This window comes from Lithobates pipiens, unplaced genomic scaffold, assembly GCF_037356315.1.
Source record: "Lithobates pipiens isolate NorthernLeopardFrog02 unplaced genomic scaffold, aLitPip1_a1.2 Scaffold_16, whole genome shotgun sequence".
In the NCBI taxonomy this organism is placed as follows: domain Eukaryota; kingdom Metazoa; phylum Chordata; class Amphibia; order Anura; family Ranidae; genus Lithobates; species Lithobates pipiens.
The window spans coordinates 309,007,102-309,031,984 of NW_027507748.1; the positions used below are offsets into that span (position 1 = coordinate 309,007,102).

General features: G+C 47.6%; 1 protein-coding gene across 1 annotated transcript in view; it reads left to right on the forward strand.

Moving 5' to 3' along the window:
- Positions 1-24,883, forward strand: part of SYCP1 (synaptonemal complex protein 1) — a 149,262-nt gene that overhangs the window by 116,565 nt on the left and 7,814 nt on the right. Inside the window, exon 4 of the mRNA XM_077484458.1 lies at positions 20,546-20,604. Coding sequence (XP_077340584.1) covers positions 20,546-20,604 — 59 coding nt within the window. The remainder of the gene's footprint in view (positions 1-20,545; positions 20,605-24,883) is intronic.

Here is a 24,883-nt window from a genome sequence, read left to right on the forward strand (position 1 = left end):
CGAGCTCAAGATGTACAGTACCCTACAGCCAAGAACCAGCGTGATAGGATTGCGCTGGCAACATTCTCGTGGGCTGGTGCTGTTGCTGCCCTTGTGTCGTATTTGGTCCGTCGGACCAGCATACAGATGAACGGTTTTCCCGCTAGGAACTGGGTCCAGCGGAGTTCCGGCGGGAAAATTTAAAACACGTTCTATTTCTAAATCCTACCGGATTTTTGCCAAGCTAAGGTCTGATGGAGCCCACATACGATCGAATTGTCCAACGGATTAGTTCCGTCGGAACTTTGCTGTCAAAAAGTCTGGTCGTGTGTACGCGGCATTAGAGTGTGTAAAAGACTTGAGACTGGGGCAGAGGTTCACCTTCCAGCAGGACAACGACCCTAAACATACAACCAGAGCTACAATGGAATGGTTTACATCAAAGCATATTAATGTGTTATGCCGCGGACACATGACCGGACTTTCTGGCAGAATAGGCCCGACGGTCTTCCCAACGGACTTTTGGCAGAGTTCTGATGGACTTTCCGAACAAACGTACTTCGCCACATGAATGGGCTAAGCCCGTTCAAAAGTCCGTTCATTTTGAACGTGATGACGTAAGACGGGACTAAAAAATGAAGTTTGATAGCCAGTAGCCAATAGCTTCCCTTGCGTCGCATTTGATCCGTCGGGCCAGCATACAGACAAGCGGTTTTCCCTATAGGAATTGAGTGCGTTGGACAGATTTGAAAATGTTCTATTTCTAGGTCCGTTGGATTTGTTATGTGAAAAACGTTCAGATTAGCCCACACACAATCGGATTGTCCGACAGACAGATTCCATCGGACCTAGTCTGCCGTAAAGTCTGGTCGCGTGTACGTGGCATTAGAATTGCCCAGTCAAAGTCCAGACCTAATTCCAATTGAGAATCTGTAGCAAGACCTGAGTCATTGTTGTTCACATATGCTCTCCATCCAATCTGACAGAGCTTGAGCTATTTTGCAAAGAAGAATGGGCAAAAATGTCACACTCTAGATGTGCAAAGCTGGTAGTGACATACCCAAAAAGACTTGCAGCTGTAATTGCAGCAAAAGGCGATTCTACAAAGTATTAACTCAGTGGGGCTGAATACAAATTCACGCCAGAATTTTCAGATATTTATTTGTAAAAAAATTTTGAAAACCATTTATCATTTTTCTTCCACTTCACAATTATGTGCCAATTTGTGTTGGCCTATTACATAAAATCCCAATAAACTGCATTTACGTTTTTTATTTGTAACAATGACAAAATGTGGAAAATTTCAAGTGGTATGAATACTTGTTCAAGGCTCTATATCAATGAATAGTTTAAGGGCAGGTGTGCCTGGAGGGAGCCCACTCCTCCTTAAAGGCATAGGGATGCATTTGAGCAATAGCATAATGGCAGCGAAGGCATCCGGAGTGTGCTGGCCTGCACCTTATTTCGACCAACTGTGCAAAAGGCTAGTTATAGTTTGGGGTGGTAGCCATTTTTTTTTTGTTTTACTGTGACAAAAGTAATCTTTAAAGTTCACAACCAAAGCACTGAAACTGCAGCTCCTCTCCCTTTATTTTCTCTGGAAGCAGAGACCTAATAGCCTGCATGCCTTCTAGTGTAAACAAACAGGGGCTGGAAGCTGTTAGGCTGGATTCACACCTATGCAGTTTTAGTGCTTTTTGCATTTTGTAGATATGCACTACAAAACGTGTTCCACAGGAAACCATGTTAAATGGACTGTAGTGCAAATCTGCACAATGCAAAAAGCACTAAAATGGCATAGGTGTGAATCCAGCCTTAGACATAACCAAAGCCTGAATTGAGAGTCTCTGATGTGAGCTATGCCTATAGGTATAGTTGTTAATGAGGGCTTGTTTAAAGCTCTATGGCCTGGTCCACACTTATGCATTTTTGTAGTGCTTTTTGCACGTACGAAAGTCCACTGTGCTTTTTAATTGGTCTGGCAGCAGAGGAAGGAGAAGGGGGTCAAGCTTTGCTGTAGCGCCGTCTCTGGAAGTGGAGAAGGGGACCTGTCAAAAACAGGTCACCGTTCCCCCCTTCCCCCTGAAAGGTGGCAAATATGGCACTGGATGGGGTGAGGAGACGAATAAGCGGAAGTTCTTCTTTTTGGTGGAACTCTGCTTTAAGAATGTGTACATTATAGTTTGGGCAGAAATGTATTTTAGGTATTTTAACCACTTGCTGCCCACCATATAGCAATATGACGTCGGCAAAGTGGTTGCCATATCCTGACCGGACGTTATATGACGTTGCCAGGATATCAATCCACTGTGCACCCCTGGAGGCACGCATCGCGGCTATCGTTTTTTTCTGACACCGCAACTCCTATCTAGCTAAAAAGTCTCTGACAGAGACTCTTTAACACATGTTCAGCTGTGTCCAATCATGGCTGATCACAGTGTAAACAGGAAGAGCCGTTTATCGTTTTTTTCCTCACTCGTGTCTAACAGACATTAGCTGCTCTCCTGACAGGGGGGGTGTGTACTGATTGTTTATCAGCGCAGCCCCCCTCAGAAGCCCACCCAGGACCACCAGGATGCCGCCAAGACCATCAGGGATGGTCACCACACTGGACCACCAGGTATGCCACCCTAGACCACCAGGGAAATGCCAATCAGTGCCCAGGCAGATGCCAATCAGTGCCATTGAAAAATGCCTGACAGTGCCAGTGATGCCTATCAGTGAAATTCAGTGTCAGTGCCGCCTTTCAGTGCACAGCAGTGCCGTCTATCAGTGCCCCACCCATAAGTCCCCTTCAGTGTCACCTATCAGTGCCACCTATGAGTGCCCATCAGTGCCGCCTATCAATGCCCATTAGTGCCTCATATCAGTGCTGCCTATCAGTGTCGCCTATCAGCGCTCATCATCGGTGCCATCTGATTGGTGCCACCTTATTGGTGCCGCCTTATCAGTGCCCATCAGTGAAGGAGAAAACTTACTTATTTACAAAAATTGTTACAAAAACAAAGAAAAACTTTTTTCTCTTTTGTTCATTGATGGACACAGCTCCTGACCTTAGGGTTATCATGCCACCTTTAGGAGAGGATTAGGCAGAACATGTATAACATGTAAAAACAGCAAGACTGCACAGCACCGCCCAGTGGGCGGTCCCTCTGGCTATAAACCCTCACCATGCTTCCTGCAGCTCAGTTTATTTTCTGCCTAGTGTAGGAGAAGGACCTGGCTCCCTTAGGGGACCATTGGTCCTGGGAATTTTTTCTACAATTTTGATCCTGTGATCTACAGTCAACAGCCGGGGTGGGTGACAGGCTGGATAATATAATCCTTGTAGTCTCCCCAGCCTTGCCATCGAGCGTGAGCAGACTCTAGCTAGGCGCTGGGTCAGCCACCACATGCCCCTTCTGCTCCAGGGGCAGACCGTGAGCGATATGCTCCGGGGCACACATATGACCAGGCTACTGCTGTCTGTGTCACAGTTTGCAGTGGCCAGCAGCCACACCGTACGCCTCGGGTGATGGATCTGTGGTGGAATGCGTCCAGCAATCCCAACAGGAGGGGTAAGTATGGCTCTTCCTGCCTCGGCAGGATAGAGCAGCTGGGCATTCCCTGGGAGGTCGACTAGGGGGTCTCTAACTCTCCCTTTTCTCTCTCCCTGTCCCTCATTCCCTCCTCCCCCCTGCTGGGGCTGCTGTGTGACTTGGCATGAGGTGCGGTGTATGTACCTGGCCAGGGGTCTTCCGGGGGGGGGGGCTCCGGGCATTGGCACAGGGCTGCTTTAGTTGTTAGGGTTAGTTTTTGTCTTTTCTGCCCTTTTTTCTTTACTGTCATGTGCCTGGGCTGTTTGAGCATGAGGAGAGGCTGCCGCGCGGACAGCGGCCATTTTCCTAAGGCCGTGGCAATTTTCCTGTAGTCTTATGCAGTGTTTGTGCCATCAGCCATTTTCTAGAAGGTTTGGCTGCGATTTTCTTGGTAATTTTTTTGCTAGTATGGCTGGCGGCCATTTTCGTGTAGCCTCAGCATGGTTTACCTCTAGTGCTGGTGTCTGTTTACCTCAGAACAGCGCGGTTTTTACTCTGGGTACTTTGTGACTGACACAGGGCAGAGCGTTCAGCTGCAGCACAGTGCAGCACTTGGGTGGTGAGTCCTGCGGGGGGCCCCTCATTCTGCCAGCAGCTAGGGGGGTGGGATTTGTGTACCTTGCCTTAAGTCCCTAAGTTGTGGCAGGCAAGAGAGGGTCAGCATGGCGTCAGAAGCTGTCGCTTCTTCCCCAGACATCCCTGCTATTGCATCCGGCTCACCTGCTAAAACTGTGGTGCCTATGGACGCTCTGTTGATCTTTGTTGCCAGGGTGGAAGCGGCGTGTGGGCGCAAGGGGGGTATAAAACGCCCCCTGCCCCCCCCGTCTTCTGGGGAGAGCTCTGATTCAGACTCGGGCCCCTGTTCTGACGTGTCTGAGGATGCCGACCAGGACTACTCGGACAGTGAGAATGACTCTGTGTCCGGGTTAGCGCAGGAAACGGCGCTAGTAGGAGCACTTATTATTATAATTATTATGAGGTGGTGGTCCCTTTTGAGTCCCGCAAACTGGCCCGCACGATAAGTTCATCTACAAGGAATGGGGAAGCTCGGAGCGGGCCTTTTCAGTCCCAAAAAGAATGGCGGTGTGTTTAAACTTTTGAGGAGAGCCTCCTGAAAAAATAGACGTCTCCGGTCCTTGACCCCCCAGTATTCAGGTTAAATAAAGTAACCACGATACTGGTAGAAGGGACTCCTGCCTTCAAGGACCCTGCCGACAGGAGGGCCGTGGCAGTGGCACGGTCCATGTTAACGGTAGTGAGGTCATCGTTACGAACTGTGCTGGCCACAGCCTTGGTGTCGCAGGCGCTTACTATATGGGCAAAGCTGTTGCACCACGAATTGGAGAAGCAATAGTCTCCCCCCGGTAGAGCTGCCAGTTCAGTTGGTGCATGGCCTTAAGTATGTCTGGGATGCGGCCCTAGATACAGTCCCGCTGCTCTCTAGAGTATCAGTAGTATCAGTAGTGGTGCTATGGCGCCTAATTTGAAATTCTGATCTGCGTACCAGGCATCTAAAAAAGCTCTGGCTGATTTGCCCTTCCAAGGTGAGAGGCTATTTGGAGCTTCGCTGGGTGACATTATTAAAAATGTTACCGGTGGGAAGAGCACGTTGCTCCCAAAGTCCAGGAAGGGTAAGGAGCCACGCTGTAGGCGAAAGCCCTCTCTTTCCGCTCAGAAACTGCTTTTCTTTATCGTACATCATAGGACACAGAGTCTCAAGTAATTACTTGGTGGGTTATAGGCCTACCTAAAGGTGTTGACACTGGTATAACCAATACAGGAAGTTGACTCCCCTTAATAACCCCTCCTCCTTCCAGGAGTACCTCCGTTTTTTCGCCAGTGTCTAAAGATGTTGGTGTTGAAGACGTGCTCTAAGGAGCTCCAGGAGGGATCCATGCTGGATTTAAAGAAACCTCCACAATCAGATCCATCCTCGCCACTGAGGCCATAGGATGGTACCTGGACCTCGATGCAAGAACGAGGTGTTGCCTGTAATACTTCTCTTTGAGAGCTGGACCCTAGAAACCAGGACGCTTTTTGGTCTTGCTACATTTCCTAAAGCTGTCCTGAGGGGTGCTATACAAGGCCCAAAGAAGCGGAACCCCTTTTTATAAGGGCCCAGTCTTTGAGCGTGTGTTAGCGCAGCCTGCCGTGATGGGTGAAGTTTGGATTTGCTGTTTCAGCAGTATCCTGCAGCGAGGATAAGGTAAAAAAAAAAAAAAAAAGGTTATGCGATTCTTCTCTTTTTAAGAAAAAAAGAGTCCTTTATATGCCTTAAATGCCATAGAACAGCATTGTCTCAGTATATGTGTTGTCCAGCAGAGGGGGTTCTTACTTTCCTAAGGGAATTAGCAGGCTAAGGGGAAATGTTCCCATAATGATTAAAACTCTGCAGAGTTTAGCAGCATGCTGACAAAACCCCCCTTTCCCTCCCCCTCTCCTCCTTTAGGATTTGTTTGGCGTCTTTTTATATATATATATATATATATATATATATATATATATATATTACTCACAGTTATGGTAGATATCCTAGCCTGCTGTGGAGCGTCATAAACCGCCAGTTGTTTTCAAAGCAGCATGGGTTCCCTCTCCCTTCAGGTCTGCATAATACAGACGAGCTAAGCATATTCAAACTGAATGGGGAGGTTGCCGGAGGACGCAGAGGGGCGTGGCTGTAGGTCACATGACGCTAGGTATGAGACACAGTGTCTATCCATACAGCGTTGATTACTGAGGGGGAAGTGCTGTGGACGCCAATCATGTCCACCTGAGGCTCACACATTAACCACCTTCAGACCGGACCATTTTGCTGGTAAATGACCAGAGGTCTTTTTACAATTTGGCACTGCGCTGCTTTAACTGGTAATTGCGCGGTCATGCAATGTTGTACCCAAACAAAATTTGCGTCCTTTTCTTCCCACAAATAGAGCTTTCTTTTGATGGTATTTGATTGCCTCTGCGATTTTTATTTTTTGCGATATAAACGTAAAAAGACCGCAAATTTTGAAAAAAAATGATATTTTCTACTTTTTGTTATTAGAAAAATCCAATAAACTCAATTTTAGTCATACATTTAGGCCAAAATGTATTCAGCCACATGTCTTTGGTAAAAAAAAAGTCAATAATTGTATATTTATTGGTTTGCGCAAAAGTTGTCACATCTACAAACTAAGGTACGTTTTCTGGAATTTACGCAGCTTTTAGTTTAGGACTGCCTATCTCATTTCTTGAGGTGCTAAAATGGCAGCGCAGTACAAAACCCCCCCAAATGACCCCATTTTGGAAAGTAGACACCCTAAGGAAATTGATAAGTGGCATGTTGAGCCCATTGAATATTTTATTTTTTTGCCTCAAGCGATTGAATAATGACAAAAAATTTTTTTTTTTTTTTTTTTTTTTACACAAAGTTGTCACTAAATGATATATTGCTCACACATGCTATGGGCATATGTGAAATGACACCCCAAAATAAATTCTGCTGCTTCTCCTGAGTACGGGGATACCACATATGTGGGACTTTTTGGGAGCCTAGCCGCGTACGGGGCCCCAAAAGCCAAGAACCGCCTTCAGGTTTTCTAAGGGCGTAAATATTTGACTTCACTCCTCACTACCTATTACAGTTTTGAAGGCCATAAAATGCCAAGATGGCACAAAACCCCCACAAATGACCCCATTTTAGAAAGTAGACACCCCAAGCTATTTGCTGAGAGGCATTTTGAGTCCATGGAATATTTTATATTTTGCCACAAGTTGCGGGAAAATTACAAACTTTAATTTTTTTTTATTTTTTTTTCACAAAGTTGTCACTAAATGATATATTGCTCACACATGCTATGGGCATATGTGAAATGACACCCCAAAATAAATTCTGCTGCTTCTCCTGAGTACGGGGATACCACATATGTGGGACTTTTTGGGAGCCTAGCCGCGTACGGGGCCCCGAAAGCCAAGAACCGCCTTCAGGTTTTCTAAGGGCGTAAATATTTGACTTCACTCCTCACTACCTATTACAGTTTTGAAGGCCATAAAATGCCAAGATGGCACAAAACCCCCACAAATGACCCCATTTTAGAAAGTAGACACCCCAAGCTATTTGCTGAGAGGCATGTTGAGTCCATGGAATATTTTATATTTTGCCACAAGTTGCGGGAAAATTACAAACTTTTTTTTTTTTTTTCTTTTTTCACAAAGTTGTCACTAAATGATATATTGCTCACGCATGCCATGGGCATATGTGAAATGACACCCCAAAATAAATTCTGCTGCTTCTCCTGAGTACGGGGATACCACATATGTGGGACTTTTTGGGAGCCTAGCCGCGTACGGGGCCCCGAAAACCAAGCACCGCCTTCAGGCTTTCTAAGGGCGTTACAGTTTTGAAGGCCATAAAATGCCAAGATGGCACAAACCCCCCCCAAATGACCCCATTTTGGAAAGTAGACACCCCTAAATTTAGGGGTACACTAGTGAGACTAGGTAATAAATGGCGGGTGCCCTGAAACTATAAAAAAAATAACTAACCAACCAGCGTCACCTGTAACAGTTATATGGTGATCACTGGTGAAAGGGTTAACTAGGGGGCAATCAGGGGGCTTTATGCGGTAGTATATGGGGGTCCCTGGCGCTATAAAAAGCTGCGGCGAACCTAAATACCTACCTGCCTAACTAGCGTCACCTGTGACACTAATACAGTGATCAGAAAAACGATCGCTTATTAGGCTGGGTTCACACTGGAGCGATGCGGGAACGCCATGAATCCGCGGCGGGTTCCCGCATCACATGCCTCCCGGCGGCAGTTCACACTGCCCTATGCGAACTGCTGGGAGTGTCAGTGAAATGTTAATGACACCCCCAGATCAGTTTGCATATCGCAGTGCGATCTGCAAACTCGGATCGCATGGTGTGAACACCCATGCGATCCGATTCTGCTGCGGGCCAAAAAAAGGGTCCCGTGCGAATTTGCGGCGGGTGCGACACGAATTCAGCCATACTATCTGTATGGCTGAACTCGAATCGCACAGAGATCGGATGTGATTTGCACTGCAGTGCGGTGCAAATCACATTCGTTCTCATAAACCGCTGCAATGTGAACCCAGCCTTAGTGACACTGGCGACGGGGGGTGATCACGGGGTTAAACCTTTATTGGGGGGCACATTAGAACTAAAGGGGGCTAACCCTAACTGCCCTAACAGTTACTACAGTCACAAATGACACCAATGCAAAAAACAAAACAAAAAAAAAAAAGCAATTGGTGTCACTGTGACTGGGGGGGCAGGGGTAATTGGGGGGTGATCGGGGGTAAAGGGGGGGTGTGAGTGTGCCTGGCATGTTCTACTGTATGTGGGGTGTGTTGGTGCAACTCACCGAACCTCTCTCCTCGGTGCCGGAACGAAAACTACCGACACGGAGGAGAGAATACATCACTTCCTCTCCTGTGTTTACATTACAGGAGAGGAAGTAATGTCACCGGACATTTTCATTCGCCGGGAGCGATCGAGAGGGGGTGGCCATGAATGAATGGCCGTCCCCTCGTCCGGGATCGCTCCCGAACGAATACCGACCGCCGCAGGCACCGGGCGGGGGCCCGATCGGGCACCCGACCGGCGGGCAGGCAAGGACGTACATGTAAGCCCTTATGCCTGCCCGTGCCATTCTGCCGACGTACATCGGCGTGCGGCGGTCGGCAAGTGGTTAAAGCACTCTCTGCTACAAGAAAACTCAGCCTTCGCAGCCAGAGTTCACTAAGGAGAGGAGTCTGTTATACTAAGAGACATTTAGCCCGGGGCACGTAAGGGTGTAAAGCAGGCATTTCCAGTACAGGAAAAGAACTGTTAGCATGCATTGTTTGGCTAGAATTATTTAGCAGATAATATTGTGTGTGCCTCTGCTTTTGTACTTAGCATTATGTCTTCCAGACCTACCGTAAAGGTACCTAAGGTGTCACCCTCAGGCGCTGGGAACCCCAGTCATGCCTCCATACTGTCTTCCTCTACAGGGAGATCAGACATGGCAAGCCAGGGTGAGTCATTGGAAGCTAGCGGTGGTGCAACTGCTTCACACACTTCAGCCCCTGTTTATGTGACTGAAGAAGCACTTTCCTCTGCCCTGCAGGGCTTAGAAGGAAGATTAGCGGCTTTAATCGCATCATCCATCCAGGTGGATAGGAAACGTCCTAGATCCCCCTCCCCCACCTTAGACTGTTTACAGTCAGTGGAGGGTCCTAAAGAACTATGAGGACATGACGAGGTCATTCCCGCAGATGATCGGGAAGAAAAACAAGCCGGTTATTCCTCTGCAGAGGAAACAGTACTTGGAAATTCACCTTCACAAACTGAAGTACAGAGCCTTACAGAGATGGTTTGCTCTACTTTCATGTTACCTCTAACGGAGGCAGCTGAAGGTCCGGTATCCTCTTTAGGATCCTTAAAACCTTTTCAGCCTTTAAATGCGTTTCCAGTACACGCATTACTTGAAAAGCTTATTTATTCCAAATGGGATCATCCAGATAAGCATTTCTCCCCTCCTAAAAGATTCTCTAATCTCTATCCTATGGAGGAAAAATTCACTAAAAGGTGGAAGATTCCAGCAGTAGACGCTGCGATTTCCAATGTGAATAAAAATTTAACTTGTCCAGTGGACAATGCACATATGCTTAAGGATCCAACAGATAAAAAGTTGGAAGGTATGTTAAAAAACTCTTTTTCCTTAGCAGTGACCGTAACTCAGCCTGCGATAGCAGCCATAGGCATCTGTCAGTCCTTAAAGGACCAAATTACAGATGCCCTCAAAGAGCTCCCTGCACAACAATCTCAGGAGTTGGCCGAGCTACCTAAAGCATTATGCTTTGCCATAGATGCTATAAAGGACTCTATTCACCAGGCATCACGTCTGGCGCTTGTACTTGTACACATGCGAAGGACACTTTGGTTAAAGGGTTGGTCAGCTTAAACGCCTTGTAAAAATCTTCTAACTGGGTTCCCCTTTAAGGGAGAACGCCTTTTTGGAGATAGCTTGGATAAGTACATTCAGACTATTTCCAGCAGAAAGAGTACTCTTTTACCAGTCAAAAGAAAATATAAATGGTCTTTCGTTTAAACAGACTTTTTCTCCAGCGCCAAGGGCATCCTCCTCTAGGCAGGGGTGACGGCCTTTGCCATCGGACCACACGGGAAGATCTCAGGGTCAGACCCAGGCACAGAGGAGGACCTGGGGCCGCAAGTCTGCAAAGCGGAATACCAAGGCCTTATCATGAAGAGGCACCCCCCCTCACCAAGGTGGGGGGAAGACTTCTGAAGTTCTCAGAAGTCTGGCAGAGGGAAATTCAGGACAGATGGACCCTCTCCACTGTATCTCTAGGATACAAGCTAGAATTTCGAGAGTTTCCATCGGCCCGTTTTCTCAGATCAAACGTTCCGAGGGATCCAGCCAAAAAGCAATCCCTGTTGCAAGCGTTGGACCGATTATTGGCTGAAGGGGTGATCATGCAGTTCCCCAAAGAAGAGCAGGGTTTGGGTTTTTACTCAAACCTATTTACGGTGCCAAAACCGAATGGAGATATCAGACCAATTCTAGATCTACGGAATCTAAATCAGTTCCTGAGATTCCGCTCCTTTCGCATGGAGTCAATCAAGTCAGTCGTATCTATCCTACAAGGAGGGGAACTTCTGGCATCCATTGACATCAGAGATGCATATCTGCATGTCCCTATATTCCCTCCTCAGCAGAGGTTTCTGCGTTTCGAGGTAGAAAAGAAGCATTTTCAGTTTGTAGCCCTGCCCTTCGGCCTTGCTACAGCACCTCAGGTATTCACAAAAGTACTTGCCCCACCTCTAGCCAGGTTAAGGGCACAGGGCATAACTGTCCTGGCTTATTTAGACAATCTATTGTTAATAGACCGGTCAGTGGCTCACTTAAGACGGTATGTAGCCGTTTCAAGCAGCTACCTGGAAAGTTTGGGTTGGATTCTCAACCTAAAAAAGTCCTCCTTGAAGCCACTAAAGAGGCTGAAGTATCTAAGCATGATCATAGATACAGTCCAGATTAGGGTGTTCTTGCCTCCGGCAAAGATCAGCTCCATACAGCAGCTAGTGAGGATGATCAGGTCAAGAAAAAATCCTTCAATTTGCCTTTGTATGAGATTGTTAGGGAAGATGGTAGCTTCAATCGAAGCAGTTCCCTATGCCCAATTCCATTTGAGACTGTTTCAAAGCAGTATCCTGTCTGCTTGGAACAAGACGAATAAAACTTTGGATTTGCCAATGCGGCTGTCCCCAAGAGTGTCCCAGAGCCTCAGTTGGTGGTTACTATCCAGGGGCGGACTGACCATTAGGGCAGTCGGGCGCCGACCGAGGGCCCGGTGTCCAGCAGGGGGCCCCACGGTGTTTGCAACCGTAGAGTTAACCCCTTTTTGGAGCTGCCCGTTAAAATCCATTACGGGCATTGGTGCCCGTAAAAAAGATGGCCGCGAGCCGACCATGGAACAGCGCATGCGCTGTTCCAAAGCCGGCCAGGCTCGGAAAAGTTCGTACGCGCTCGGCCGGGCGGCGCATGCGCAGTAACGTAATGGCGCCTCCCGGCGCCATTTTCAAATAGACGATCGGGACACTGGCAGAGGAGCCGAGCAGGGGTGAGGACTGTGGAGGGAAGAGAAGAGTAAACTGTGAGTGAGAGCAGAGGACATCGCTGGGAGCCCGGAGGCGGCGGAGGGGGAAGCTGTGGCATGCAGGGGAGGGACAGAGACTTATGTGTTCTGTCAACTATCACATTACTTCTCCACATCATCAGTGCTGTGTCCTCCTCCTGTGCCCATTTCTCCTCTCCACAGGTCAGGGAAGCACTGTGCTGCCTTGACCTGTGGAGAGGAGAAAGTGGCACAGGAGGACACAGCACACTGATAATGTGGAGAAGTAATATGATGGAGGCTAAGGTGAGGAGGTGACTATCATGTCCACAACCTCTGTCCCCCTCCTCTAGTATATCCGCCACCTCTGTCCCCCTCCTGTAGTATATCCGCCACCTCTGTCCCCCTCCTGTAGTATATCCGCCACCTCTGTCCCCCTCCTGTAGTATATCCGCCACCTCTGTCCCCCTCCTGTAGTATATCCGCAACCTCTGTCCCCCTCCTGTAGTATATCCGCAACCTCTGTCCCCCTCCTGTAGTATATCCGCCACCTTTGTCCCCCTCCTGTAGTATATCCGCCACCTCTGCCCCCCTCCTGTAGTATATCCGCAACCTCTGTCCCCCTCCTGTAGTATATCCGCCACCTCTGTCCCCCTCCTGTAGTATATCCGCAACCTCTGTCCCCCTCCTGTAGTATATCCGCAACCTCTGTCCCCCTCCTGTAGTATATCCGCAACCTCTGTCCCCCTCCTGTAGTATATCCGCAACCTCTGTCCCCCTCCTGTAGTATATCCGCAACCTCTGTCCCCCTCCTGTAGTATATCCGCAACCTCTGTCCCCCTCCTGTAGTATGTCCGCAACCTCTGTCCACCTCCTGTAATATGTCCGCAACCTCTGTCCACCTCCTGTAATATGTCCGCAACCTCTGTCCACCTCCAGTAATATGTCCGCAACCTCTGCCCACCTCCTGTAACATGTCCGCAGCCTCTGTCCACCTCCTGTATCATGTCCGCAGCCTCTGTCCACCTCTTGTATCATGTCCGCAGCCTCTGTCCACCTCCTGTATCATGTCCGCAGCCTCTGTCCACCTCCTGTATCATGTCCGCAGCCTCTGTCCACCTCCTGTATCATGTCCGCAGCCTCTGTCCACCTCCTGTATCATGTCCGCAGCCTCTGTCCACCTCCTGTATCATGTCCGCAGCCTCTGTCCACCTCCTGTATCATGTCCGCAGCCTCTGTCCACCTCCTGTATCATGTCCGCAGCCTCTGTCCACCTCCTGTATCATGTCCGCAGCCTCTGTCCACCTCCTGTATCATGTCCGCAGCCTCTGTCCACCTCCTGTATCATGTCCGCAGACTCTGTCCACCTCCTGTATCATGTCCGCAGCCTCTGTCCACCTCCTGTATCATGTCCGCAGACTCTGTCCACCTCCTGTATCATGTCCGCAGCCTCTGTCCACCTCCTGTATCATGTCCGCAGCCTCTGTCCACCTCCTGTATCATGTCCGCAGCCTCTGTCCACCTCCTGTATCATGTCCGCAGCCTCTGTCCACCTCCTGTATCATGTCCGCAGCCTCTGTCCACCTCCTGTATCATGTCCGCAGCCTCTGTCCACCTCCTGTATCATGTCCGCAGCATCTGTCCACCTCCTGTATCATGTCCGCAGCATCTGACCATCTCTTGTCTTTTATTATGTCTGCAGTTCTTTGCACCCATCCCAGGGATTCCCCTCTGCCCCCATCCCAGGAATCCCTCTTTGCTTACATCCTAGGGGTCCAGGAGTGTATACATGTTGCAGCCTCAGCAGAAATTATACACCCTGTCATGCTTGTCATGGGGCTTGCTCTGCAAAGGTTGTGCAACCTTATCCAGTACAGCGACTAAGTGGCTAAAGCAGGCTATAAGAAGGCGTTGTATTGCCTCATCACATAACTTTCTTTATCCCCTTGGATCCCACACTAGCATGATGCTACTTCGTGTATTACACATTGTTGCTGGGTGTTTGCAAAGTGGCCCTATTCACTTGATTGGGTCATGATCATCCACCAAAAGCAACAGGGGGTATAATTCCTGCCGCAGCATGTGTACATCCTCAGCTGCTGCCTCTGCAGCTAAAGAGGGTAGAGTCCAATGTATGTAATGTGGGCAGTGTGGCTGGGACACAGGGGGGCCCCATGATCTCCTATTGCCCGGGGGCCCCATGAGTTGTCAGTCCGCCCCTGTTACTATCCCGGAACTTGCTGAATGGAAAAACCTTCAGATCAATTATCTGGAAGGTAGTGACAACGGATGCCAGCCTTTCAGGCTGAGGAGCAGTACTAGAGAAAACGACTGTCCAGGGACGATGGTCAGGAACCGAGCGTACCTTACCCATCAACATCCTAGAGACTCAGGCAGTATATCGGGCCCTAAAGACCTGGACCTCCAGGTTAAAGGATTTTCCTGTCAGGATTCAATCCGACAATGTCACGGCCGTGGCATATATCAATCACCAAGGGGGCACCAGAAGTCTCCCAGCTCAGGTGAACCAGATTCTAACTTGTGCAGAAGAGAATGTCCCCTGCCCATCGGCAGTTTTCATTCCGGGGGTAGAAAATTGGCAGGCGGACTATCTAAGTCGCCAGCAGCTATTCCAAGGGAAATGGTCTCTTCATCCCAAAGTGTTTCGAGCTGTTTGCCAAAAATGGGGGACTCCGGATGTAGACCTTCTAGCATCCAGATTTAACACAAAGCTAGTCAACTTTGTGTCCAGGACAAGGGACCCACACGCTTACGGAACAAATGCGTTGGTGACCCCCTGGGATCAGTTCTCACTGATCTATGCTTTTCCCCCGATCTGGTTGCTGCCTCGGCTTCTTTCCAGGATCAAGCTGGAAAGAAAGTCGGTAATTCTGATAGCACTAGCATGGCCCAGAAGGTCATGGTTCGCAGAGATCGTAAAGATGACAGTGGAGGGTCCTTGGCCCCTTCCACTAAGGCCAGACCTGCTATCGCAGGGCCTATATTCCATCCTACTTTACAAATGCTAAATTTAACAGCTTGGCTATTGAGACCCACATTCTGAAGAAACGTGGGCTTTCCAGCTCATCTCTACTTTGATTAATGCTAGGAATCCAGCTTCTAGAGCTATATATTATAGAGTCTGGAAAGCTTATGTTTCCTGTTGTGAATCCAAGGGTTGGCAAGCTCGGAGATATATTATAGGCACAATTCTTCCCTTTCTACAGTTAGGCGTAGAGATGAAGCTGGCCCTGAGTACTATTAAGGGTCAAGTCTCAGCCTTATCAATTTTGTTTCAAAGACCGCTTGCTACGCATTCTTTAGTCCAGGGTTTAATGCAAGGAGTGCTGCGGATAAATCCACCAGTTAGATCTCTTTTAAGCCCTTGGGATTTGAATCTAGTTTTGTCGGTGTTACAAAAACAGCCATTTGAACCATTACAGCATATTCCTTTATTCCTTTTGACAAGGAAGCTGGTATTTTTAGTTGTTATATCGTCAGCAAGGAGGGTGTCAGATTTGGCTGCTCTTTCTTGTAAAGAACCATATTTGGTTATTCATGAGGACAGAGTGGTACGCCCTCGTCCATGCTTTTTGCCAAAGGTAGTTTCAGGCTTTCATCTGAATGAAGATATTGTCCTGCCTTCGTTTTTTCCCAGACCAGGTTCCAGGGAAGAAAAATCTCTACATTGTCTTGATGAGCAGTGAAAGTCTATTTGAAGAAAGCTGCTCAGATTCATAAGACTGACGTCTTATTCATTCTGCCAGAGGGTCCTAAGAAGGGACAGACAGCGTCAAAATCCACTATCTGCAAGTGGATTCGGCAAGTTATAATTCAAACTTATGGTTTAAAGGGAAAGATTCCCCCTTTTCAAGTTAAGGCACACTCTACCAGAGCGGTTGGTGCTTCTTGGGCAGTGCATCACCAGGCCTCCATGTCTCAGATATGCAAGGCCGCAACTTGGTCTTCAGTACATACATTTGCAAAATTTTATCAAGTAGATGTAAGATGGAATGAGGATATCGCCTTCGGGCACAGTGTGCTGCAGGCAGCAGTATAAGTCCTCAGGTCTGGGGGTTACCCTACGGGTTGTGTCTCCCTCCCCTCAAGTAGCATTGCTATGGGACATCCCACCAAGTAATTACTTGAGACTCTGTGTCCTATGATGTATGATAAAGAAAATAGGATTTTTAAAACAGCTTATCTGTAAAATCCTTTTCTTGGAGTACATCATAAGACACAGAGCTTCCGCCCCTCTGTTTTATGGGGTTAGAGTATATTGCTTGGCTACAAAAACTGAGGTACTCCTGGAAGGGGGGAGAGGTTATATAGGGGAGTCAACTTCCTGTATTGGTTATACCAGTGTCAACACCTGAAGGTAGGCCTATAACCCACCAAGTAATTACTTGAGACTCTGTGTCCTATGATGTACTCCAAGAAAAGGATTTTACAGGTAAGCTGTTTTAAAAATCCTATTTTTAGCCCGCTGTGGTAAGCAGGTAAGCGTTCCCAGCCCAACAAGGCACCTGATGAAAGAAAAAGCGCCCCTAGTTTCGCAAGCCAAACAAGTATGCAAACAAAAATGTTACCACATGAAGATTTGCCAACTCTCGGGTGGGGGGTCGCCTTCGGTAGTTTGCAGCTCGATGGACCTCTCTACTGTCCGACCATTGGGTCTGCGAAATGGTTTCATCGGGATACAAATTAGTTTCTTTCTTGTCCACCAAACAGATTTTTCCCTCCAACCTACCTCTACTTCCGGCTTGTCAGGAAGCCCTGTTCAGGGCGGTACAGGACCTGCTACTGCACGGGGTGATAGTACCTATACCGACACTGGAAAGGTTTCAGGGATTCTACTCCAATCTGTTCGTAGTCCTCAAAAAGGAAGGGGTACCTCCAATCCTGGACTTTAAATATCCTCAACAGCTTTGTGAAAGTGCAAAGGTTCAGGATGGAATCAATTTTCTCAGTGATTGCTGCACTCCATCAGGGGGACTTTCTGGCGTCCTTGGATATCAAGGACGCGTACTTACATGTACCCATATGCCTCAGACATCAGAGGTTTCTGCGATTTGAAGTAGGGGAAGAGCACTACCAGTTTGTGGCTCTCCCTTTTGGCCTGGCGTCAGCACCCCGAGTCTTTAACAAAGTGTTAGCTCCAATTCTGGCGCTGTTAAGGAAATGTGGGATCACAATCGTTGGTTACCTAGACGACCTCCCCTTGAGAGCAGCTTCCACCTCATAATTAAGGGAGGATGTAGCAATCACCATGCAGACTCTCTGGGAGTTTGGTTGGGTGCTGAACCTAAAGAAGTCAGTGTCAGTGCCGACTCAACACCTGGAGTACCTGGGCTTACTGTTGGACTCCTCAGAAGCGAGAGATTGTCTTCCTGCAGACAAGCTGCAGACTCTTCAAGCTGCAGTGAATTTGTTGGTGAACTGCAGGTAATCATCGCTATGCTTCTGTATGCAAGTTCTGGGCCTCATGGTAGCCACTTTCGAAGCAATACCGTACGCTAAATTTTACAATTGAGTCCTACAAAAAGAGATTTTGTCAAAATGGGCCAAATCTCCGTTATCCCCGGATTGTCAAATTCAGATGAGCCAGCTAGTCTGGGATTTCCTTCTCTGGTGGCTGAGGTCTCCGACCCTTCCGTTCGGGAGATAATTCCTTCCTCTCCATTGGACGGTAATCACAATGGACGCCAGCCTGACTGGTTGGGGGGGGAGTTCATGGAGTACAATTGGCCCAGGGCCTTTGGTCACGGGAAGAATCTCAACTGCCGATCAATGTGCTCGAGCTTCAAGTGATCAGGCTGTGCCTCTCCACATGGTCAAGGAGGCTACAAGGGCATCTGATCAGGATCCAGTCGAACAACGCCACGGCAGTGGCGTACGTCAACCATCAAGGAGGAACAAGGAGCTCAACTGCAGCACGGGAGGTCGCTCACATCCTCCAGTGGGCAGAGCGACACATGCCGGCCCTGTCGGCCATTTACATTCTGGGCATAGAAAACTGGCAAGCGGACTACCTAAGTCGCCAGATGCTGGACCCAGGGGAATGGTCGTTGCATCAGGATGCACTCCGGCTCCATTGCTTAAGGTAGGGCACACCAGATGTGGACCTCCTGGCCTCTCGTCTCAATCGGAAGGTGCAGAGGTTTGTATCCAGGACAAGATACCCCTGGGCGGACGTGCCAGACATGTTGGTGGCTCCATGGGGGCATTATCGGCTGATTTATGCCTTCCCCCCACTCCAACTTCTACCATGTCTGCTGCGCAGAGTGGAGGCCAAGGGGTTATTCTGATTGCCCCAGATTGGCGTTGACATCCTTGGTATGCCGACCTAGTAAGACTGGTGGCGAATGTTCCTTGGCGGCTACCGTTGCCGGAGGATCTTCTATTGCAAGGTCCGATACTTCATCCTGCTTTACTGTCGCTGATTTTAACGGCATGGCTGTTGAAAACCAGGTACTAAGGGACCAAGGTCTGTCAGACTCAGTAATTTCCACTATGCTGAGGGAACGGAAGTCTTCTTCTCAGAAGATTTACCATTGTACCTGGAAGGCTTACATCTTCATGTGTGAGGAGATGGGGTTGCCTCCGCACACTTTTTCAGTTTCCAGGATCCTGCTGTTTTTGCAGCGAGGAGTGGATCAGAACTTGCCTTAAGCACCATCAAGGGACAGATATCAGCCTTGGCTGTCTTTTTCCAACCTCCCTTGGCGACTCCCTCATTGGTGGGTACTTTTGTGCAAGGGGTTCGACATGTAGTCCCTCTGGGTCCATCTCTACTACCTCCGTGGGACCTGAATCCGGTGCTATTGGTGCTGCAGAGACCGCCGTTTGAAAACATTAGGGAGATTCCCTTGTTGACTCTTTCTCAGAAAGTAGTTTTTCTAGTGGCTATTACATCTGCCAGGGGGGTTTCTGAGTTGGCGGCCTTATCATGCAAGTCTCCCTACCTGGTCATCCACAAGGGTAAGGCGGTGCTACGTCAGCAGCCCTCTTTCCTTCCAAAGGTGGTTTTGGCATTCCATCTAAATGAGAACCTTGTGTTACCATCCCTTTGTCCTAAGCCGACACACCCGAAAGAAGTTGCCTTATGTTCCCTGGACGTGGTCCGGGCACTATGGGTGTATCTGTCTGCTACGGCTCCCTTCTGAAGGTCAGACTCTGTCTCGGTGGCTGGTCTGAAAAAAGGTCTGGTGGTCTCCTCATCCACCATTTCTCTGTGGATCAGCCAGATTGTTGTTCAGGCCTATGCCTTAAAGGGGTGGGTGCTTCCTTTTCCTGTCACGGCTCATTCCACCAGGGCAATTGGAACCTCCTGGGCTTTCTGACATCAAGCGTCTGTCTCCCATGTGTGTAAGGTGGCGACTTGATCGTCCGTTCACACTTTCACAAAATTCTACAAAGTTAACGTAAGCGCATCTTCGGATGCTTTCTTCGGCCGCAAGGTTTTACAGGTGGCTGTGTAAGGTTGCAATTTACACCTTGTTTCGGTTACAAGTTTGTTGTGAATGCATCTTTTGATGCATAAGTTGGCTGCAGGTTTTGATAGTGGCCGTTTAAGACGGCAACTCCTCTGTTGAGGTGTTCCTTTTGTTGTGGGTGAGGTTATGTTTTGCTGTTTCCAACCCTCATTTTTTGACACTGCTTGGGGATGTCCCTAAGGTCAAGAATTAAAGGAGCTGTGTCCGTCAATGAATGAAAGAGAAAATGGGATTTTTGTACTCACAGTAAAATCCTTTTCTCTGAAGTTAATTAACGGACACAGCACCCACCCCTCCTATTTATGTTTGTACTGCTTTTTGACGAACTGAGCTGCAGCAAGGGGGGTTATAGCCAGAGGGACCGCCCACTGGGAGGTGCTGTACAGTCTTGCTGTTTTTACATGTGTTACATGTTCTGCCTAGTCCTCTCCTGAAGGTGGCTTGATATCCCTAAGGTCAAGAATTAAAGGAGCTGTGTCCGTCAATTAAATTCGGAGAAAAGGATTTTACGGTGAGTACAAAAATCCCTTTTTTCCCTCAAAAATGTTGGTCTTTTTTTTTCGTTTAGAAAAAATAAAAACTGCAGAGGTGATCAAATACCACTAAAAGAAAGCTCTATTTGTGCGAACAAAATTATAAAAATTTAGTTTGGGTAAAGTGTAGCATGCACCATTTAAATAGCGACAGTACTGAAAGCTGAAAATTGGCCTGGTCAGGAAGGTGCGAAAGTGCCCTGTATTGAAGTGGTTAAACAGTCAACTTCTTGTAGCTTCAGCAGAGTTTGCAATAGAATCTGCATGTAAGTTTCAAAATGTTTACTATTTGTTAATTTAGAATGTTTCTATATAATATATGTTCTTTATTTTAGATGAAAATCAAATTGATGAAACAAGGCAGATGTATGATGATCTAAACAACAATATTGAGGCAAGTTTTTGTTCAGATAGTGGAGTCAAATTAATAAACAGATATGCTTTTCCAACCAAATTTGTACCCCCAGTGTCACTGACATATATAATATCTCACAAAAGTGAGTACATGCCTTACATTTGTGTAAATATTTTATTATATATTTTCTTGTGACAAAACAAGAAATTACACTTTGATGTCCCCTCAAAATAACTCAACACAGAGCCATTAATGTCTAAACCGCTGGTAACAAAAGTGAGTACACCCCTAAGTGATGTCTAAATTGGGCCCAAAGTATCAATATTTAGTATGGCCACTATTATTTTCCAGCAGTGCCTGAACGCTCTTGGGCATGTAGTTCAACAGAGCTTCACAGGTTACCACTGGAGTCCTCTTCCACTCCCCCATGACGACATCATGGAGCTGGTGGATTTTAAAGACCTTGCGTTCTTCCACCTTCCATTTGAGGATGTCCCACAGATGCTCAATAGGGTTTAGGTCTGGAGACATGCTTGGCCAGTCCATCCCCTTTACCCTCAGCTTCTTTAGCAAGGCAGTGGTCCTCTTAGAGGTGGGTTTGGGGTTGTTATCATGTTGGAATACTGCTCTGCGGCCCAGTCTCTGAAGGGAGGGGATCCTGCTCTGCTTCAGTATGCCACAGTACATGTTTGCATTCATGGTTCCCTCAATGAACTGTAGCTCCCCAGTGTTGGCAACACTCATGCAGCCCCAGACCATGACACTCCCACCACCATGCTTGACTGCAGGCAAGGCACACTTGTCTTTGTACTCCTCACCTGGTTGCCACCACACACGTCTGGCACCATCCGAATCAAATACATTTATCTTGGTCTCATCAGACCACAGGACATAATTCCAGTAATCCATGTCCTTAATCTTGTCTTCAGCAAGCCTGATTGCAGGCTTTCTTGTGCATCATCTTTAAAGGAGTCTTCCTTCTGGGACGACAGCCATGCAGACCAATTTTCTGCAGTGTGCGGCATTTGGTCTGAGCACTGACAGGCTGACCCCCCCACCCCTTCAACCTCTTCAGCAGTGCTGGCAGCACTCATACGTCTATTTCCAAAGATAACCTCTGGATATGATGCTGAGCATGCGCACTAAACTTCTTTGGTCGACCATGACGAGGCCTGTTCTGAGAGGAACTTGTCCTATTAAACTGCTGTATGGTCTTGGCCACCATGCTGCAGATCAGTTTCAGGGTCTTGACAATCTTCTTATAGCCTAGTCCATTTTTTTGTAGAGCAACAATTCTTTTTTTCAGATCCCCAGAGAGTTATTTGGTATGAGGTGCCATGTTGAACTTCCAGTGACCAGTATGAGAGAGTGAGAGTGATAACACCAAATTTACCTTTCACACCTGAGAACTAGTAACACTAACGAGTCACATGACACCGGGGAGGGAAAATGGCCAATTGGGCCCAATTTGGACATTTTCACTTAGGGGTGTACTCACTTTTGTTGCCAGCGGTTTGGACATTAATGGCTGTGTGTTGAGTTATTTTGAGGGGACCGCAAATTTACACTTTTATATAAGCTCTACACTCACTACTTTACATTGTGGAAAAGTGTAATTTCTTCAGTGTTGTCACATGAAAAGATATAATAAAATATTTACAAAAATATTAGGGTTGTTCTCACTTTTGTGAGATACTGTATTGGTAATCTGTTCTTCTTGGTAAACAGCTTGATCTCAACCCTGTATGGCTGTAAAGCCTCGTACACACGGTACAAAAATCAGAAGGGAATTGTCGTTTGACAGACTGTTGTCCGAAATTCTTACCATTAGTACGCTCCTTTCAACAATTGTTTTCCAATTTTCAGCCAACAAATGTTGGATGACAGGCTAGTACATTTTTGTCAAACAGCTTCACGTCAGATTTTCGGATGGTGAGTACACAAATCCGTCGCACAAAAGTCGAAAGTACAAACATGCATGCTTGGAATCAATACTCGCCAAACACGAAATTAGCAGAAGGGGCCCAAAGGGTGGAGCTCAAGAGATGAAACTCCTCGTAGTACGTCACCATTTTCTTGTTTGTGTCACGACAATTTTTAATTTTAGTATGAAAGACAAGATCCTGGCACATGCCGTTTGATAAAAATCTGATGCGTGGTTGTCCAACAATCATACTGTGTGTACAAGGCTTTAGGCTCACAGAGCTTGGATCATATAGCAGCATATCTTATTATGTACATTTTGTAGAAATCTGCATCTTTGTTATTTAGATGTTATGCTATTGTGTCTTGTGCCTTTCTGCATTACAACTTTGTATCTATTCTGGAGGTAATGGTTTGCTGTAGATGCACAAAACTGACTTCTGAACCCAAGCCGCACACAATAGGACCTTATGTTTATAACAGTGCATATGTTTTGCTGTACTTCTTAGGGCCTTAGTAACAAAAAAGTGGATTTAAAACTGCATTAGAGTGTCCACAATTTTAATTATGTTATTTTGACAACATCTATGGCCTGCTATCAAATTGGGGCCTTTCATCTTATCTAATGATGTTAGAAAAAGTATTACACTATGAAAGCAAAGGGAAAGCGCTTCTGGGTAAATTCTGTTTTTGCTTGGGGAAGTTCTTCACTATATTAGCATTAGTAATATTAGTTGCCCAGAAGTCCTTTCCATTCTTGGAAAGGCAGTTATTGCATACAATTTCCAGGTAGCTTTGCCTAATGTTTCCATTTAAGTCACTTGGCAGGTTGAAGCACCTTGGTTTAAGAAGCTATCATTTTTGTATCATATGATCCCCCTGACTGCAATACTTATCTTAAATGTAGAGCTATCCCCTACAGTACTTATTTTCTGCCACAAAATTTCTTCAGTCTTTTGGGTTAAATAGCATCTTTCAACTAGTAAGACTGAGGAGATACCGTGACTGCAGGGCATCATGGGCCGGTCCCCTGATGGGGCATCACCATGGTGAACTGTGCTTACAGTGTATTGAGTAAGAGAGCCATCATCACACTATATATCTGCATTATGGAAGACCACTCACTGCCAGGGGAAAACAAAGGTCGAAAGAGCATTTCTCTTATATTCACCGACCAACACAGCTCCCCTCTGTAACAAATGGGTTGTTAGCCTTATCAGAGAATACTAGGCATAGTTGTAACACAACACTCTGAACTCTTAGTTACTCCCAGGGGGCGGCCCCTTGGGCTACAACCCTCCACCCTGCCATGCAGCCATCAGTTTTATTTTGACTAGTGTAGAAGAAGGACCTAAGAACCCTGCGGGCCCATCGGCCCATGCTTTTTTTATGCAGAAGGCCTGGCTTTTTGCGCAAGATGAACGATCCTGTGATCTACTATCAACAGCCGGCTGGGTGACAGGCTGGATACTCTTATCCTTGTAGTCTCCCCAGTCTGGCCATCGAGCGTGTGCAGGTCGCAGCTACAGCTCGGCAGGCCACGACGAAACCTCAGCTCCAGAGGTGGCCGGTGAGCTTTTATGCTCCGGGGCGTACATATGACCGGGATACTGATGTCTGCGTCACAGTATGCCGAGGCCAGCAGCTACCCTGTACTGATCAATGAGTAGTTCTACAATGGAATGTCTCCCAGCTCTTCAGGACTGTTAAGTACAGCTCTCCCTTCCTCGGCGGGGCTGAGCGGCTGGGCATTCCCTGAGAGGTCGATTCGGGGGTCCCTCACCTCCCTCTCCCATCTCCCCTGTCCCTATCTTCCCTCCCCCCTCCCTGGCGGGATGCTGCATGTGGCTGCTGAGCAGTGTGTATGTGCTCTATGTGGGCTCTCAGCTGAGACGGGGGGCTGGCTGGTTAGAGGTGTCCTGGGTCCTCTGTGTTAAGCTCCCGGAAGGTGCCTGTGAGGGTCTCCTATGGTCAGGTGCGGCGCTGTGTCTCTGTCACATTCTTTCTTTCTGTACCTCATGGAGCTGCTGGCGGCCATTTTAGGTGTGAGCAAGGCAGCATGCCTTCCTGGGCTTCAGCAGCCATTTTCCAAGTGATCTCCTATTCAGGACACTGGTGGCCATTTTCTGGAAGACTGAACATGTTTTTTCAGTGTTCTCTAGCAGCAGCATGGCTCATGTGCTCTCACAGCCTTTTTCCCTGTTTTTCCTGTCTGTGTACTGGACACTTGGCGGCCATTTTATTGAAGCCTGAGCATGGTTTTTAGAACGTTTTAGTACTCATTCTGTCGGCTGCCACCAACACAGCTTTTGTTTCCTCTGCACTTGGGAGCACTCAGGGTCTACAGGCACTACTTGTGTACAGCGCAGAACTCCTCAGGGTGGTGAGTCCAGCG